Source organism: Myotis myotis, unplaced genomic scaffold (assembly GCF_014108235.1).
Source record: "Myotis myotis isolate mMyoMyo1 unplaced genomic scaffold, mMyoMyo1.p scaffold_m19_p_5, whole genome shotgun sequence".
NCBI lineage: Eukaryota > Metazoa > Chordata > Mammalia > Chiroptera > Vespertilionidae > Myotis > Myotis myotis.
Window position 1 is genome coordinate 42,526,009 of NW_023416357.1, and position 19,127 is coordinate 42,545,135.

At 44.8% G+C, this 19,127-nt stretch overlaps 1 protein-coding gene and 1 long non-coding RNA gene across 3 annotated transcripts in view; one reads left to right on the forward strand and one right to left on the reverse strand.

The window, feature by feature from the left end:
- Positions 1-19,127, forward strand: part of LOC118656073 — a 48,890-nt gene that overhangs the window by 20,357 nt on the left and 9,406 nt on the right. The gene's annotated exons all lie outside the window — the stretch shown is intronic.
- The window catches only part of LHFPL2 (LHFPL tetraspan subfamily member 2), a 134,832-nt gene that overhangs the window by 14,182 nt on the left and 101,523 nt on the right, over positions 1-19,127 (reverse strand). Inside the window, exons 1-2 of one of the 2 annotated variants that reach the window (XM_036308834.1) lie at positions 12,300-12,417; positions 11,473-12,108 (exon numbers count right to left, since the gene is read on the reverse strand). In XM_036308834.1, coding sequence (XP_036164727.1) covers positions 11,473-11,908 — 436 coding nt within the window. In that variant the 5' untranslated portion in view covers positions 11,909-12,108; positions 12,300-12,417. Of the gene's footprint in view, positions 1-11,472; positions 12,109-12,299; positions 12,418-19,127 lie in introns of those variants that run through there. The other variant, XM_036308832.1, reaches the window with a different exon arrangement.

The window sequence follows — 19,127 nt, forward strand, 5'->3', positions numbered from 1 at the left end:
ATTCTCGCTGTTCCCTTTGCCTAGAAAGCTCTTTCTTCTGATTTCCCACATGGCCAACTCCTTGATCTCTTTCAAGTTTTTGATTAAATCTTTTTTCACTGAACCCTACCCTGACTTCCTATTTAGTATTACACTTCCCTCCCCTTATCACCTCAGCATATGCAATCTCTCTTACCCTGGCTATACCTTTTTTCTTTCCTTCCACAGCACCCATCACCTTTAACACACTATATAATATACTTTTTTGATTTACTGTCTGTCTCCATCAGTCTAAACGTAAACTCCATGAGAATAGAGAACCTTATGGCTTATTCTTTATGTATCCCAATTGCTTAGGACAATATCTGACATGTAATAAGGTGTTCAGTAAATATTTATTGGATGAATGAAAGGAGAGGAGCTGTGATACAGATTATGTTCTATTTTTAACTGAAGCTAGTGTGGAAAGTTCTTGCCAAGTGTTGTAAGTGGTTAGAGGAAAGGCTTCATCTGATAACGTGAATCCCAGGGGTTGACAATTTTGGCTAACAGAACAAACACCAGCCATACTTACTGGCGAAACACACACAGGCTCTAACCATGGGGCTGGCCTTTTATTAGACTGCAAGCACTGCAAACTTCCTTTCTGGCTACAGAAATAGCTGTTTGTGGAGATCTCACAGGAAAAAGTAGTAAGTCAATTAAATGTAATCAGTTTTAAGTTATCTAGAGATCAACCTTAGTTGAGCCTCAAAAGTCTGAATGTTTCCAACTATGCTTGGCTGCGGTGAGGACAGCTGAAAAGACAGGCTGTGGCTAACTCGTGGGAACTGCCCAAGACACCAACTGGGCGGGAGTAGCAGGGCAGGGGTAAACCTGGAGAAGTGCAGGAAAATGACAGAGGCAGAGGATAGACAGGGGAAATGAAGGAGATGGGCCATGGCAGTTTGCAGAGAGGTAAGGGTGGTTTCTAGAAGCAGCATGAGCCTGGAGAATGGAAAAATTAACTGAAGGAGTTAACACTGAAGGCAAGAATGTAGAACTTCTCTATAGCCCAGGAAAAGATCCACTCCTGTCAGCAGCACAGAGGGCAATATCTCAATCCCAGGGGTTGTGGGGGAGGGTGTTTCTGTGCTTCCAGTAGAGGAATAACATGTTAGTTATTGATGGTCCTATGCTAACTCTAAGCCTGGGACCATCAATTGGGACAGTTGATGTACAGAGTTATGCAACAACCTTATGCATGTTAGTTGACATTTATCTGTATACTGACTCCTCTTTTCTGTTTAAATTGCCTCCCTGTCTTCTCCCCCCCCCCCCCCCCCCGTTATCTCCTATGCTGACATTGGAAATCATTTTGGCAGTCTGTAATAGCTATTTGTGGGTCATTAACTGTTGTTGGGTGGGGACATTTTCTCTTTCACAATACCTTAAGGCGCGTGTGCCACGAAGTTTCAATCACACTGTACGTGCGTGCCTGAACGTGGTATTTTGTAGAAGAGCCACACTCAAGGAGCCAAAGAGCCGCATGTGGCAAAAGGTCAGTATTATTGAGGCTGTGCTTGTAGGAAGGTGCATCACATCCACTTCCCTATCCATTGAATTTGCTATGGAGCTACTTTCCACCCAGAGATCATGGTATGCACCTGTCAGTTCTCATGTTCAGGGACTTGGGAAACACTCTAGTGATCATTCTCACTCACCAAGACAAGGCTAAACTAAGTTCCTTACGCTATTTTAAGAAAGAAAAGATTCAACTTAAAGAATTTCATGGGTGAAATAAGAAATAAAAATTACAAGTAAATGGTTCATCAACTACCTGGAAAACTAACTAGAACAATGATAGTAAAAAATAGAAGTCTTATTATGACATAATATATATTTGTCTCATATAAAATAGCATTGGTTCCAAGGCTGCCTAGATGCCTCAAATTCGTATGTATTTTACACTCATACGAATTCCTATTCAATGGTCAACTTACTGACAGAGGTGAGGAGTGTGTTCCCTATTCCTTGGCTTCTGTGTCTCCATCCCAAACCCACACTCAGTTCTCTACACACAGTGTTATTGATCAACTTCATGTGTCATTTCTGGTTCCCATTCCTTTCCAGTCTTCACATCTTTGAAAGGTTTTCTATGATAAAAAATGATAAATTCCAAGTAAAGATGACATGGAGTTATTAGTAGTGAATTTTATAAATTCACTAATACACTAAAGCTGGAAGTTTGTACAGGTGATTAGAGTCTTTTAATAATCATACTGGTAATTGTTATAATAACAATGGCAGCAATTCATGCTATGAGAACTACAGTGTGCCAGGCACTGACTAAACATTAAATATAACTCATTTAGTTCTTGTGACAGTCTTATTTGAGAGATGAAGAAACTGAGGCACAGAGGGATTAAGTAAGATTACACAGCTAATCAGTGGTGGAGCTGGGACTTAAACCAGGCAATATGTCTGCAGAGCCCTCTCCTAAGCCATCACACTAGACTGCTGCTTTACTGCAAACCAGAGACTAACTTCTAAAACAAAAGCATTTGTCCAACTGAAGATGGGAAACTGATATATACTCAAACCTACTGAGAGGTTAGAGAGCAAATGATGAAGAGTTATCAAGTGAAAAACCCTGAGTGCTGTGAAGGGCTGTGGGGAGGGGAAGGCTGCACCCAATATAGGGTCACCTGTTGTCAGTCAGGTTGATTTACTAACCTAACAGTAAGACAAGATAAAGAAGTTCCATGCACACCTTCTCTTCCATTACAAGTTAAGTGTCGCCAGCCTACGTACTGCAACATAGATGCCACTTTGGCTTGGCTGCCTTTGGCCAAAGTAGCTTCTAGAAAGAAAGTCTAGTGAACAGGACAGAACAATGCAGGTTTGCTATGATGTCCTCTTCTGCAGGATGAAAGAAAACTGCAATAAAGCACAAAACCCTCAGGTACCAGAGGGGCAAAGATAGGCAGTATAATCTGCTTACATTGTAGTCTTTGCTCTGAGATTCTGTACGGTTGGGAACCCTCTAAACTCGCACATCCACCTAGAACATGACTGCTACCCACAGGGAAAACGCCCTCTGTCCTCTCCAGGACAGATGGATGTTGCCGATCAGACCAAATCCAGTGCTGACAGCATTCTTAGGCCCCCAAATTACATCCCTTCAAACAGCGCTTCTTAATTCACAGAACAGAGCTGATGACCCCTTTGTCTTTCCTGACCTCTTCGAGCCATTATTCATACATGGTAGGTTTGAGTTCCTCCTGCTCATCTCAGTGTCCACATGCAGAAGATGTTGCTCTCAATCTTAGGCATCTGGCACTCATGAAATCTTGCTTATAACAACTGCTTATAACAACCAGACAACTGGTGGTCCCCAGGCCTCTTCCTCCACCCAAGGAGAGTGCTGGGCCTCTGCCTCCCAAGCCCCAAAGCTGATTTGTGTTGATATTCACCTGCTCGACCTCTCCAGATGCCAGGACAGGCCACTAACCTCAGGACCAAAATTCATTAGCCATTCAGAGTCAAGCATATTTGAATGATATTTATAAAAAAGAGGAATATAAAGTATTATAACATGAATCAAGGATTTCTGTCCAAGAACTGTTTGTTAGTCTATACCTTTGAAATTACTTTGCCTATTAAGTTTTTTCAACTTCTTAATGAAAATTTATTCTATAAAGCCCAAATAGAATTTGGTTTTAGTGACTGCTGGTTCTGAAATGATTCTTATTGGAACTTCATAAGATGGCTCCATTAATTTTGCTTAGAATTGAGACTTAACCAGCCTTTGCTAAATCCTTTACACTTTTCAAATACCTGCCAAGTTACAGTTGTGCTAGCACAGTGAACATAGATTTACTGAGCACCTATTATGTATGCAGCAGGCCCTATTCTGAACACTAAAGATAAAACCTTGAAAAAGACACAATCTATTCCTCTGCTTATATTCTAGAATAGTGTTTCCCCCACACTTCTGGATTTTACACACTAATACAATAGCCAGAAAAGTTGGGAGGTTAATATATTTATTTTGCTAATCTAAGGACACTGAAAATAACTATTATCTCCTCTCATCATCATATATTTTGAAGACCAAAAGGCTAAAAGATATAATCTAAGAACAATGGACAGTTCTTTACATTGAATACATTGAGCTCTATAAAATCTTACTCAGGTCCACTCGGCACAGAGTGGACCTGCCCTTGTTCAAGGGAGTAACTACTGAGAGGCCCTTCGGGATGGGGCCCCATCTAAGAATCCTCTTTTTACCCTGTTGCTTGCACAGTAAACAGAGTAAAGAGCCTCTTTCTCTGAGTAGTCTAAAATCTAAACTTGTTTTCATTGTACCTCATTTTAAAGTTTCAAGAGTTTATGGACAGGCTAGCCTGGGCCTAAGGTTGATATTTAATAAATGCTTTGACAGCCAGGTCAGGAACTGGAGGTCAGAGGGTTCATGGTAATGAAAGGGGTTTTCAGCAGATGACCACAGTATCCTTGTAGAGCAGAGCCAGCTTAGTGCATGATCAATAAAAAGGTTTTGAACCAGCAAGATTCTGAGGGGAAAGAGAGGAAAAGTGAAGGATCAGGTGTCAATTTTTAAAAAATGCTTGTATGAATGCTCACACTATCTCCCTAGAAAAATCTAGTAGGGTACTTGTTTTCTACTAAAAACATTCCCATAGAATTATAATTGCAAGAAAAATACTCTTCCAGGGTGGGGGCTAGAGAGCAGATGACAGCAACATAAAGAGAATTCTTTGGAAGACAATCAGAGCATAGTTGGCAACCACAGCCCCAAGAGGAAGTTTCTGTTACGATTACTCAGAATTAATGACCACCAGTTAAGAATTGTCAGATGCCCTTAGAATATGTGGCGAAACAATCTATAAGATGCATTTCTCCCCTGCTGAAATCTTTCTCAGCACTGATTCATGTTTATATGCACACTAGAGACCTGGTGCACAAGCGGGCTGGGGAAGGACCGTGGGAGGGCTCCAGGGCGTGTCTGGCCCGTCTCGCCCAGTCCCGATTAGCCGGGCCCCAGCAGCAAACTAACTTACTGGTCAGTTCATGTCATAGCGACTGGTCGACAGTCAGACACTTAGCATATTAGGCTTTTATTATATATAGGATAGGATTACTTTACTGACAGTTTCTACAGCCTTAATTCCTAACTGTTAAATTGCATCCCAACAAGCTAATTTAGCCAGATTATTCTTTCCAGTGAGTGAATAATAAAGTTGTACTTCACATTCCAAGTGAGCATCTGTTTTCTGAACTATTTACCTACAACTGGGAGAAATTTATGAAACACTGTCTTGATAAATTATTCATCTGACATGTGGGGTCAAGAAAGTGCTCCTGTTTGACTATAACCAAAATACATTGATATTTCAAAATAAGCTGCCAAAATAAATAAAATGCAGTATATTGTAGAGTAAAAGACACAAAAAATTTAGTTACTGAGCTATGAAATATTCAGGATAATAAGTAAATTTCTTGCCTGCTAAGGTCTTGGGGTCCAGATAATGTTAACTAATAAAGCAGGCACCATCTTTTCAGCACGAGGTCCCTGCGGTCAGCCTTGAAACACTGAACACAGCCACTGCATTGTACTTTGAAATTTTTAATATTGGCTATATGTATTTTTTATTTCATCTGTACTGGGGCTATCATTAAAAAGAGAAAAAGATTGCTGGCCATTCAATAAAGCTACTGGGAAGATTGTATACAGGACTGAACTCATTTACAGATATGGCTGCCTGTGCGACAGCCCAGTTCTTCATTGGAGATGCAGGTCACGTTTGAAGTAGCGTCACAGCTGAGAATACGACCATTGCATTAAGAGTGCCTGGACTCTGTGAATATTCAGAGCCACACTTAAGGGATTATTTGTTAATGCAACCTGAACATAGACCATCCATGTCTCTGTGATAATTTATGGCTGCAATTAAGTGGTTACCATGGCAAACCACTTTCCACATTTTATTTGCATATCAATTGCTATATCTGAATTTTAAGAGAGTTGCAGTTTTTTTCTAGATCTTCCAACTGATTTTTTAAAAATAGATCCCAATCCCTAGATTTACTTAAATTAATGCCTGCTTGGTCCACTTGCTTTCAAATAGTAGCTTTTTTATCTAATGACACAGTTGAGTTCTTTGTTCTCTTTATGTGTGTGTGTGTGTATGTAAATTATAATACAGGCCTGGGTGTGGAAACTCAAAAAATTGTAGACCTGAGTCTACAGGTCTTTGCACTTAGTAGGCATCCCATAGAAACTCCTTGAGTTGAAATTTAATTCTGGCTGCCTTATAGCAGTTCAGCATTCTTTAGTTTTTACCAAGGGATTACTGAAGGTTGATGAATTAGTAAATGTGCCATAATCAGTGCATTCTTACACTGATTTAGACATAGAACTATTAGAACTGATTTCTGGTGGAGGTGTTATCTGTCTGGAGAGCCAGAAATCAAGAGCCTCATTTTGACGGTCAGAAGCTCCCAGTGCCTCTTTCTCAGAAGGAAAACCAGGGGATGCTCCCTATAATTTCCCCATGCATTTTCTTTGAGGATATTTTGAAGTTGGGCAACCAAGGTCGCACTACCTTCTCAGAGAAAGCCAGGTGGACTTTTCAGGTGTAAATTTATGGGGCAAAGTCCCTGTGAAAGTCAGGAATCTCTTCCCCTTTCTGTCTGCTTTTTAAGCCCCTCTTCTTATCTCTCTCCCTTCCATAGTGCCTGCCTGATCTGATCTTTTTGGCCTGGGAGTGAATGGGTAGGGCATGGGATAAGTCAGAAAGGTTGCTGGGACCGGGTTGAGATGTGGTTTACCCTGTGAAAAATGACAATTAGAATATCAAGTCCTGGATAATGACCAGGTATATTTTATATGCCTATATCCATACTTCCACATACATTCTGTTTCATGACAAAGCAGTTCCACAAGCAGCAAAGGCAAAACTCTCCACTCTTCTGATTCTTACCCTTTTATTCCTCCCCTTTTCCCCTCTTCATAATGTCCTCCTTCATCCTCAATTATTGCTCACTTGCAATAAAGCTGAGTCTGCACACACCAAGTCCTGAGCCGCCACAGCCAGGAGCAGTTCCCATGAGCACACTGTCTACCCCAGCCCAGTAGAGGCAGAGTTCAGCCCCCAGCAATCTATCTGGTCAGACTGGTGGAGCAGCTTGTGAAGCAATCCTGCTGGACTGAGACGGCTGTAGACAGAGGGCTACAGGGAGTAGAGAGCATGAGAGCCAACCAGACACAAAGATGCAAATAGGCCTAGGAGGGGAGACGGAAGACAACAGGCAGCCAGGCCGGCATCTCATGAGCTAGTTCAACCCTCATGGCAACCCCAGTGGAATAGGCCAAGCCAGCACAAGTGAGCCAAATCCTGAGCTCATTTTAATGGCTTCTGTCCCAAACCTGAGTCACTGGGGATTCCACAGATTTCAAGACAGCCCTTCATGCATTTCCAAAAACAAACTGCTTGATGCTGTCATGGAAAACCTGGATCTTTGCATTCTATGGTTTCACTATGGATTACATCCAGGTCACAACCTAAGGAAGACAGCTGGCAAATCACCCTGCTGGGCGATTACCCAGCTTTTGTAATGAATCCCAGAGGGCTATGAGCCGATGTGTGTTTCTGGCTCTGCCAAGTCCTGGACAAGTCCTCACCAATAAAGACCAATCAGTCTGAGATTTATTCTGCGAGGGAAGCCTGAGAAGCCACCTGCAATCAAGACTCAGCTGCTAGAACCTGCTCCAGAAAGGAAAGGAATGGAGAATGTATAAGTCAAGGGGAAGAGGAGTGAAAGAGGTTCTTTGCTTCCCTCTCAATTCAACTGCTATCTTCTGCTTTTTTAAAAAAAAAATGCTCTGAGGATACCTTAGTCACACCAAAGTCAGAGAACTGCTCTGTACTCTTCAGCCTTAACTCAGGCAGGCTTTTAAGGGGCCAGAGAATAGCACTATACAGTGGTTAATTTCAACAGAGCAAGGTCAATTATAAAGGCTTTTATAAAAGACACCCCTATTCCTTAGAATGCAGCAATTCTAGGAAACATAAAAAATGTACTAAAACCTGCCAAGAAAACAGAAATACTTTAAGTTTTATCACATATACCTACCACTTATTATTTATTATGTGCCAAGACCTGTATTTAAGCCTATCTCATATATTATCTAATTTAATTCTCAAAACATTATACCCATTTTACAGGTGAGAAAACTGAGGCTTAGAGAAGTGAGGTAAATTGGGCAACACATCACAGCCACGTTAAGGTGAGATCAGGACTGATCCAGACTTGAATTTTTAATTGCTATTAAGAGTGAGTATGGAACACTGAGGGCATTTATGCACAAATACTTAGGAAATGTCAGCTGGGTGTCCACATAATGGGCCTTGAAAGTAAATCCTGCTATCAGGGTTAACTTAACCGTGAAGAGTTGTATTTTATTATTATTTTATAAGTAACCCAGATCTTGAGATTTTCACTGAAGTAGCAGGTTCTTTCACACCAGCTTCTAAAGTAAAAATATCAAGATTATTTATGTTATGCATTTTTATAGACAACGAAGGCTATAACACCTGTGGCCTATTCTTTAAAATTAGGTATAATAAAGGAATATTCTTACAAATCTTGTAATTGCTCAACCAATTGCATTTTACAAAATTGCCATTTTTGCCAAAATGAAAGGTGCAAGAACAAACAGTCTGAATGTATTTCCAAAGAGTTATGCTGGCAACAGCCTCCTTTCTCACCATTTGTTTCGGTGTCAAATAGATCCAGGCAGGGCTGAGAGAAAGCAGGCAAGAGGAGAGAAAAGACTGATGCTCACAGCTGCGGCAAGTCCTTGGCTGAGGCTGACCACATGCTGTTACAGACTGGCCAAGAGGAGAGAAAGCAAGTCAGCTGCTTCGACACACTTTCTCAGCCATAGATCCAAGGACCATGGCTGTCATTTATGTTGGCTTGAACTGCCTGGTGTAGACCTCCTTGAGGGGAGAAAGAGCCCACTGAGCATCCCTTACAGATGCCTCTCACCCAACCCCAACACGAGGGAGTCGGCGGACTAGTCCTTCTTTCCTGTGACGACTTCTCAGAGAGATGCTCAACTGGAAGGAGAAAAGCAACAGCTTTCCCTGTATTTCAGTGCTTAGTCTTAGATCAGTGGGCCCTAGAGAGATAGTCTGATTATACAGGAATTTCTGCCTCCTGCCAATTTAAAATTTTTAGTAATTTCAGACTTAAGATCCTGTGTGTATGCAGAGGGAACATAAGTGATGGGGGTTGGGAGAAAGTTAAGATTTCTTTTAGGAAATCTAAACTTTGGAGGAAACCTGTGACCAACAGACTTGCAATGGGGATATGCTGCTACTTTCTTCTCTTCAACCCTTCTTCCCAGAGGCCTGATACAGTCAGAGAGAGAAAGAGGGAGAGAGATAGAGAAGTCAGAAATAGCTCATTGGAGTGTGTGAATAATACTGAAGATATGTACTAATCTTTGTGCCAAAATGAACGTTCTTGCCATTTATGTGAAACAGCCAACAAGAGCACCAAAAAAATTGTTGGACTAGTCCACTTTCTTAGAGACTGAATTCAATGGACTAAACACTCTATTAAAAACTGCATGCAAATAGTCTTTAAGACTGAAGGGTATCTAAAGTTGTTTCTGCATGACTGTAAAAACAGGTGTGGTGGTATAGCCCAAGAAGTCCCAGCCCTTACTCTAAATGGCCACTAATTTGCTAGAAGATACTGTTTCTCAGGATGAAAAGCATTCCTAGGAATGACAAACCCATTTCACCTGCATACCAGCATATTGATAAAGCTCACTGTAAATGCATGGAAAATTGCCTCTCTGGTCAACCAGAACTCTTCAATAGGACTAATAAATTGTGTGCTGGCTTCCCGTCATCTGCATGTTCACACTGATTCCTAAGAGCTTTTGGTAATACTTCTCAACAAAAGTTTGAAGATATACACATGAATATAAACACAAATCCTTGAGGCCCTGTGTGTCTGAAGGGAGTAAAGATAAACTTCAAATTTCAGAAGTGAATAAAAAAGAGGACAAAGTTTCTTCTTCCTCTAACCAAAGCTGAAATCAAAAGTCTAAGGTAAAAAAAAAAAATCTAAGGTAAAGTCATATTTTCCAAACTCCGTATTTTTCAGAAGAGGAATGCCGGGATACAGAGAGGTGGTACATTTATCTCTGGGCCCATTACCCCCTACACACACATACTCCCCCCCTTAAGATTTGAAGAAGGAAAATATTTATCTTATCAGCTGTTTTTTGGGGGGGAAAACCTGTGTTTGATCTATTTACTTGGAAGCCAGCCTGCTGAGCTCAAGAGTTTGCTATCAGGCAGACCAGAGTGAATTAATTTAGGCTGTTTCTTTCCAGGCCTGGACACCAGGCCCAGCGCTTATCCTCACTGTCAAGGAGTTCTGTGCACACACTTTAGAATTTGCTGAGGGATGAGTCATTGTGCCCTTCAGTTAGGGTTGTAGGTGGATTGCTGTTTCTCCTGTTAAGAGTTCAGAACAATAAACAGCTTGGTTATGATTGTTGAAATGTTCATTTCTTTTCTGAAAAAGCAAGAGTCTATCCCTCTGCTTCCTTGAGGATGTCTTCACTCTGCCTCGCATGTGCGCGTGTTTCTGCCATCTAGACCAAGTCCCTTGAGCCCAGACAAACTGACTCCCTCCCTCTTGGCTCAGGATGCACCTTTCAAAGCCACGTGGCAAAGTCCATGAAAGAACTGTTGGCCTTGGAAGTTTCTTGCAGCTCACAGCCTCCCCTCTCAATCACTGTAAGGAGCTCATACTTTTCTCTCCACCAATTTCTAACCAGCTCATCAGTGAAAAATCCCCAGAAAGTGGAAGTTAGTTTATATTTTCTGATCTGCACGGAACATTCTCCAGGCTCCAGGAGACAGACAATTTAAACCAGCACATGAAACTCAGAGCAGCTAGCTGATACCAACTCCTTCCCAGCTTGCTGCTTCCCCTACCAAAGCTGAAATCATGGGGTTGGGCTGACTGATGGCAACCAGCTCCCAGCTCCCCTCCCTGAATGGACACCCCACACTCACATTCCTCCTCAGCATAGAGTGCTTGCTGCAGGTGGGACCTAACTCCTCAGTGGATGCACTATGTAGAAAACATGCTTTTAATTTAATGGGAAAAGCAGAGTCGCAGTAGTTTCTTCAACAAAATCCAACAACTTAGAACCCGAGGAAACAGCAATGAACAGGAGCATGAGAGCAGAGAACAGACACTTCCCCCAAAGACAGAGTAAAACGGGGAAAGGGGAGTGACCAGGACAGCGCGCCCACGGTGCTGAGGACAGACTTTTGCAAAATCAACCTGACCAGACAGAAGAGGGTCTTCAAAACGTGCAGTTAGTAAGCAAGTGTGTGCGCCCTGCACAGAGCCCCTCCCGCTCCCAGGCCCCGTCCCTCCTCACACGCTTACCTGCAATTCCTTGCAACAGCCCACAAACGTTGAAAATACTTTTCTTCATGATGCTCTGCACACACATGGTGAAGACAGACACCAGGGCCACCATGCAGAGGATGAAGATGCCCGCGGCTAAGAAGATGGCAGTGGCCTGCCAGAAGCCGCTGGCGATCTCCCCGAAGTTCTCCGCGTAGGGCCCGCACAGCGTCTCTCGCGGGACATGCTGCACCCCGGGGTTGCGGATGCAGCGGGCGTAGATGCCCAGGGTCGGGTGGTGGGGCTCCGAGAGGCCACCCCGCTCCTCGGGATCCGTGCCGCCGCCGCCGCCGCGGGTCTTGGCTTTCCCAATCAGCCAGTCTGCGCTCATGAAGGCGATGAGCTCTGCAAACGCCACCACAATACTCAGGAGGGTCCAGAGCATCGAGCGACAGGTGACAATGACATGACACATATTGCTGTTCAAGGCGGAAAGAGGCAGGAGTCCACGGAGTTAATAAAAAGCCGGTGGAGAAGGAGGCTCGGGCGGCCTCAGCAGGAAGTCGCTGCTGGGGGGACTCACTCCTACAGCCCAGGGCTCCTTTCTCCGGGATCCTGGCGCCGGTCCTGGGCTGTCATGCTGCCATGTCCGGGCTCTGAGCTCAGCAGCCTCACCTAAGGGAGAAGAGGAGGAGGCGGTCAGCAGCGCCAGGCCCCGCCCCTGCAGCGGCAAACTTGCCGGTCCCCAAACCCCAGTGTGAGCGCTGGCTGCGCCGCCGCCCGACTGCCTGCGCTGCTGACCTTCCCGCAGTCTTCCACTCCCACCCCCTACCCTCCCACCGGCCACCACCAGGTCCCCACAGAACCTGTGGAGCGGGTCCGGCCCCCAGCCAGCACGCGGCCCTTCTCCTGAGTTTGTGGTCTTTGTTTCCTTCCCGAACTCTCCGAACTGACTGGTGGTTCCCCTTATCTCCAGGCAGCGTGACAAAGGCAAGAGGCCCTGCCAGCCCCTCCACCCGCCCCAGGGGCGCCGCTCCATCATCTTTTTAGAAAAAGTCGAACAGCACAGGGATCCAGACAGATCTAGACATACTGGCAGTGAACCATCAACAGGCGGGCTTGCGCTTTTAAAAGTTCACAGGTCTCTTTGCCTGCTGTCTTGGTACTAGAGCAGCTAACTTTGAAAAACTTGCACCAAAAGTTTTTGCTTAACAGCAGAGAGCAGCAACACCTAATTTTATTGCCTGGGAATCAAATTACCAACAGAGACATAAGAGTATTTGCTTCATGGGTAAAAGAGAATAAAAGGAAACAATGCCATAAAAAAAAAATAACACATTGCTACACAAACTGCTTTTTCACCCATTTTCTCAGTCATTTTTAGATAAAATAAACTATACTAATTAAAATGCAAGAAAAAAAGAAACTCAAGAGTTCGTGACTTAGTCACTTTGAGAAATTATTTAAAAATGACTATTGACTAAGTGTCTTTCCCACTGAGTGGATTTGTTGACAACAGAAACTTGCCTGTAAAGAATGAACTGTCCCAATTCATCACATGGGCCTCTGCCTGAGCGTCCACTCACCCCAGGTCTGGAACTCAGCATGCCCATTGTTTCTGATCTCACAAGGACTCATTCTCTTCCCAAGGACAAATGGCTTCATTACCAGAGGGCTTTGCTCTAACAGCTCAGCCCCCCCTTCAGAGGAGCCTGAACCCTGACAGGGGCCATAGTGCTCATTGGTAGCTCCGTTTTCTGCCCCTTCTCCAAGGTCAGGAAGCACTGCACAGCTCACATCTGACATTTGGGTGCATGACTCTGTTCTGAACGATTAGATCTTATTAACCCAGGTCATGTCAACTGCATAAGAACTACAAAGCCCCATGGCATGTTGGCAGCTGGTAGGGCAGGGAGTGAGGGAAGATGGAGGAAGTGGGGAAATAGGACAGCCCAGTGCCGAGTTTCTGCATCATGCCAGCTGATGTCTGGTGAGGGGTGACTACTTATCTCACAAAGCACAAATGCATTTGAAAGTCCTCACCCATTGTAGTTTTGCAACGTACTATTTTAGGAAATTAGCGCAATACTAGAAACATAGGCACTTAATAATTGTAAGTGTGTGTGTAATGAGGCTGTTCTGGGTCGTGTGTTCAACTGCAAGAGTTTCAGAATCCACCAGATCTGGGTTCCCACTCCAGTAGCACCACTGACTGACCATGCTCTGCTTCCTCATCTGCCAGATGGGGACAGTAAGAGTATCCTGCCTCACGAACTTGTGAGGAGTAAACAAGAACCTGTTCAAGCACCTTGCTAAGTGCATGGCATAGTAAGTGCTCAATAAATACCAACTCCTTTCCCTCAGGAGTTTTCCCCTAACGTGGATGACACCGGTCAGACAACAATTTAACTGAAGGAGCTGCTCAATAGATAACAGAAACTTGGCCATTGCACACAGAGAACGATTAAGCACAGGCTATTTAGAGATGAATGAGGTCACTGTGTCTAAGCTTCCCTGGTGGGCTTTCAGGGTGGGGTACTGGTCTGACTTTCTGTTTCCCCACTGCCTACTCCAGCTGCGAAATTCCACTGTGGAAAATCAATTAGCATCAGGCCAGAAGTATAACCTACTCCTACTCACTGATTCTCGAGTCCCCATCCCCAAATATCACCAAATAGAAACGCCTTTGAAGAAAACTTAACAATACAACAGAGCCTTGGAGACTGTTTATAATGAACTGGCCATTCTGGATGAGAACAAGAACACAGGTCCACAACTCCCCAGAGTCCCTTCCACCCTCATGAACACTTGGAGCCAGCAGGTGGGAGCCCAGCCTGTTAGGAGAAAATGAGGCTTCTACAAAGTCTTCCAATTTGGCTAGAAAACCAATTTACTGTTATGCCAGCCGATCTCCATCCCTGCCCCTCTTCTGTTTAATGGCAATTGCTCAGTGAATATAAACCTCTACATATTTGTCCTTTGGGAGAACCTCAGGACTCTGCTACTTCTTAGGTGACATGGATGCTAATTAATATGCCAAGTGTCCACTGTCTTGGCCAACGAGCTCTGCTTAAAGTCAGGAATACAATTAGTTTGCAACTTCTGAAGAAAAAGGATGTGAAACTTCAGAAGGGAAGATGGCACTCACGGGCTTAGCAAAATGGTCCATGCCAAACTTAAGGCAGGATTATTTAGGGACCCGTGTGCTTCGTGTAGGCTAGATAGTTCCCTGTCCTTTTGCGCTAAAACAATCCACTGCACCAAAACCTTATATTCACGCCTGAGTGGCTGGGGTGAGGCCTTTATTCTTCTTTGTTTGTTCTCCCAAGCTAGTTTGCTAATTACTGCTATGAAAGAAAGAGCCAGGATAGCAAGGCTGACAAAAACGGAGCATCCAAGGAAAGTCCTCAGGTTGCAGGAACAAGGGAAAACCTGGAAACAGCACAGCAAGGGCTCCAGAGCGGTCTGTGTTCTGGAACGTGTCCCACTCTGGCTGTGCCCCACATGCAGGGATGCCTGCTGACACAGCATCTGCATCAAAGCGGAAGTAGATCCTTGTTAACCACAGGGATTCGGGCACACAAAGTCTGAGCATGCAATCCACTGCTGCTCAGTGCACTTCCTGCTTCTTCAAAACTCAGTTAGTAAAACCAGGCCCTCACTGACATTCCCTATAAAAGTCTTCTATCCATGGGCTACCCAATTCATTCCCCTCCAGGGCACCTGACTTTACTATCACATCACTGATGGTTACGGGTCATTGGATGCCCTCTGACGTTCAGAAAATGATGCTATGCTTGTCCTAATGATCCACTGAGTAAAGCTCTTGGCAAGTAAGAGAAAAACACCGAACAAATGAGAATTCTGCCAGAAACCTAGAGTAGTGGAGGAGCTGATAAATGGTTGGTCCGTGCGGTCGATTATCCCTGTGTTATCCTCAGAGCCCTGATAGTTACAGAGGGTGAAGGTGCTACGCAGAGCCAGGCCTGCTCTGTCATGCATATCATGGGATCCTATCTCTGGCAGCTTCACTGTCAGTGAGAAGGGAAGAAAGTGCGTGTGAGGAGAGCCCCCAGTGCCACCTGGCTAGGAGGCTCCCTAAAGAAACCAGGAGCCAGGTTCCCTTCCCCTGGAAAGGCAGAGGCACCCTGAATGCACTGCAATCAAAGCTGCACCAGAAACCACACTGTCCACATTGCAGAGCAGCCAGGCCCACGAATGAGCCCACGGCAGACACAGTTCTGAAGAACACTACCTTGCTTGCTCACCTGGGTCTGGTTTTCAAGTTTATTATGAAACTTCGCAACACAGACATAAGCTAAAAAGAACAATGAACACCCAGACTGCTGTTAGCATTTTGCCACGCTTGCTCTGTCACTGTGGTCTACACACTCACCAGCACTCACACACAGACATTTCTGTCACTGTGGTATACACACTCACCAGCACTCACACACAGACATTTGTGGACTGTTTGAAAATGAGTTTCTGAAAATGAGTTTCAGATGTCTTGACACTTCACTTCTAAGTACTTTAGCATACACCTCCTAAAAATAAGGACATTCTCCTACGTAACCACAATAAAATTAACACGCCCAAGAAAACTAACAATAACCCCTTATATTCAAAGCATAGTCCACATTCAAATTTCTCTACCCTGCCCCATTTTAATAGCTGTTTTCTTAAAACCATGACTCAATCAAAGCTCATGCACTACATTTAGTTATGTGTCTTCAGTTCCTTTTAGTCAAAAATAGTCCTTCCAACACTAATCTATCCCTCCCTGCCCATGTTCCCCTGATACTGACCTTTTTGAAGCTACCAGGCCAGCTGTCTTATGGAATACCCAACAGTCTGGATTTGTCTATTTCCTCACACGGCCATTTAAAATTGCTCTCTATCCTGTTTTATAGAAACTGGAGGTTAAATCTAAAGGCTAGTTTAGATTCAGCTTCAATATTTAGGGGAGAAACCTTGGCAGGTGATGCTGTATAATTCCTAGTGTATCATATCTGGGAGGAAAATGACTGGGGCTACACTTCCGAATCAGAATAACTTTACGGATGCATACACATACGTGCGTGTGTATCTTGCCGTCTATCTATCTAGAGAGAACATGCACAGGTCCTCTATGGTCCTAAAGAATCCGAATTGTTGTGAGGAAGTGGTTAGAAGGTGGACTTGGGCAGGATTCTGTTTTGAAGGCTCCTTGGGTAGATTCTGATGCCTCGGCTGAGAAGCCCTGTCCTGAGAGATGCCATCCCAGAAGCTGACAAAGTCTTTTTCCACAGGACTTTCATTCCTAAGATAGGTTTGCTGTGTTTCTTGGAGATGGAACCACATTTTCTATGTAACTTATAAAAACACAGAGAGATCTGCAGATCGAGGGAGGGAGCTACAACTTTCAAGCGGCCGACCTTCTCCGGAGGGCACAGCTTGTCACGATGAGGAAAGATTTGTGTGACCATAAGGAAGGGCCATCCTTCCTCTAACTGCAGAGCCTTCCTTTAAAAGAGGAACAACCTGGGCCTGGCTGGTGTGGCTCAATGGTTGAGTGTCGGCCTTTGAACCAAGAGGTCATGGTTTGATTCCTGGTCAGGGCATATGCCCAGGTTGTGGGCTCAATCCCCAGTGTAGGGTGTGCAGGAGGCAGCCGATAAGTGATTCTTTCTCACCATCGATGTTTCTATTTCTCTCCCTCTCCCTTCCTCTCTGAAATCAAGAAAAATATATTTAAAAATAAATAAATAAATAAATGAAAATAAAAAGGACCAACCTGGGCTGCCAACGCTTCTCTCCTGTCTTGCTCTCTGCCCTCCACTCAGCCATGTGGACGGGGCATTCGGCAGTGGACCCAGCCATGTTGGGAAAGGGCACTGAGCTGTGTGAGGTGGGGTGGCGGTGTTTTAAGAGCTGGGTAAACAGGCCTGGGATAAAATCTCCACTTTGCCACTAAACAGCTGTGTGTCCTTTATATTTAACCTCTGCCAGCTTCAGTTTCCTCATCTGTAAAATAAGGCTAACAGCATCTTCCTCACGAGACTACCATGAGGATTAAGAGAGAAAGTGTATGTAAAATCATCAGCAAGGCTTCCAATTCATTGTGCTCGACATATCTTAACTATTATCAATCATTATCCATGATTAGCTTGAAGTATTTGTGGTTCAGTGAGTACTCAAAAATGTTAACTCCTATTATTTTTTTAATGGAGAATTTTTTTCTTTATTGAGAAACTGAACACTTGGGTACATCAAATAAAACCTATTTCGGGGGGCGGGGAGGGGGAAGGAATCAAAATCCACAATAGGGGGAAAAAAGTTAACACGGTGTGGACCATAGCAGAACCCAGAGACTATATTCTTTAAATTGAAAAATCCTAGGTGTTTCATAATTGACCTTTTGTTACAAAATGACCTATTAGATTTGCAGTTTGTGGTTCTTGGTGTTAAGGTCCATAGGACAAGCTAGGAAGTCTTCAAATCTTGAGCTGAATTCCATGAGGGGTAATTTGGCTTTTGAATCATTTTGTCCCTGCCTAAGAGGTAGTGGCAGCAACAGCGCCCACCTTCTGGGCAGCTTCTTGCTCGGCATGATGAGCCTGTAGAACCGCCACAGCTTCATCCACCCGGAGCGGAGAGACTCGGGGACTCCAGCACGTGCAGCACTCAGAACTGTCGATCTCTAGACGCATTCCCGTAGTCTCTCCAGCCAGGTTCGCATGCACGGTTTGGATGAGTGGAAACAAACGGTCTCCTAGCACCTGCTTCTGTTCCTGGCGGGGGTGCTGCGGCCAGCATGGAGGCGGTCAGGGGCTCCTGCCCTGCACACGGACCGCAGGCTGGGTGCCTGCGGAGGGGGAATGGCCTTGTCTGCAGCCTCTTGGGTCTCAAAGTGAACAAAGGCATAACCCATAGAGCCGTTCTCATCACACCGCACCTGGCAGGGCAGAATGTTTCCAAAAGCAGAAAAGTATCCTCACGTGCCTCGTTATCTACCGACTTATCCAGGTTCTTGATGAAGACGGTTCCCACACCAGGTTTTCTCAGAGGGCCCCCTCTGAGACTACATGGTGCAGACTGGCTTTCCCCTAATTACATCCAAGCTCATAGTCTCCAAGGCCCCCTCAGCCTCAGCCAGCTGCTGGAAACTGACCTAGGCACAGCCCAGGGGCCGGTGATCATATCGCGGCGACCCGCATGGATAGTGCCGCCCGCAGGGCTGAGCCCTTCACACGGCCTGACCTCGGTGACGTCCGCGTGCAGGTCACCCACGCACAGGGAGGCCGTGGGGTAGCTGCTGGCTACCTGCCCCACCGCCCCACTGCCCGGACTTTTTACAGGGACCACACAGGACAAAGGGGTTCTTCCCGGAGCAGGGCCGCGCAGCTGGCTCACAGGTGGCAGGGCTGGCGCAGCTCGGAAGCAGGAGGCACCAGGAGACCACAGGGCCACAGACAAGAGGCTCTCAAAAACATCATGGCCCTCCCTGGGAGTTTGTAACTTTCAGCTGTCCTGGTCTGAAGCTCCAAATTTCCAAAATAAGTTTATTAAATGGGGGCCTTCCCTCCAAATTACAAAAATTCCTAAAGAGCCAACAAAATGGTGCCTATGCAGCCTCTGGGATACAGGTTTCTCTTTAAATAGAGGCCTCGGGCTCCTGGCAGTTAAAGGGTTTAAGGTTACAGCCGCCAAGG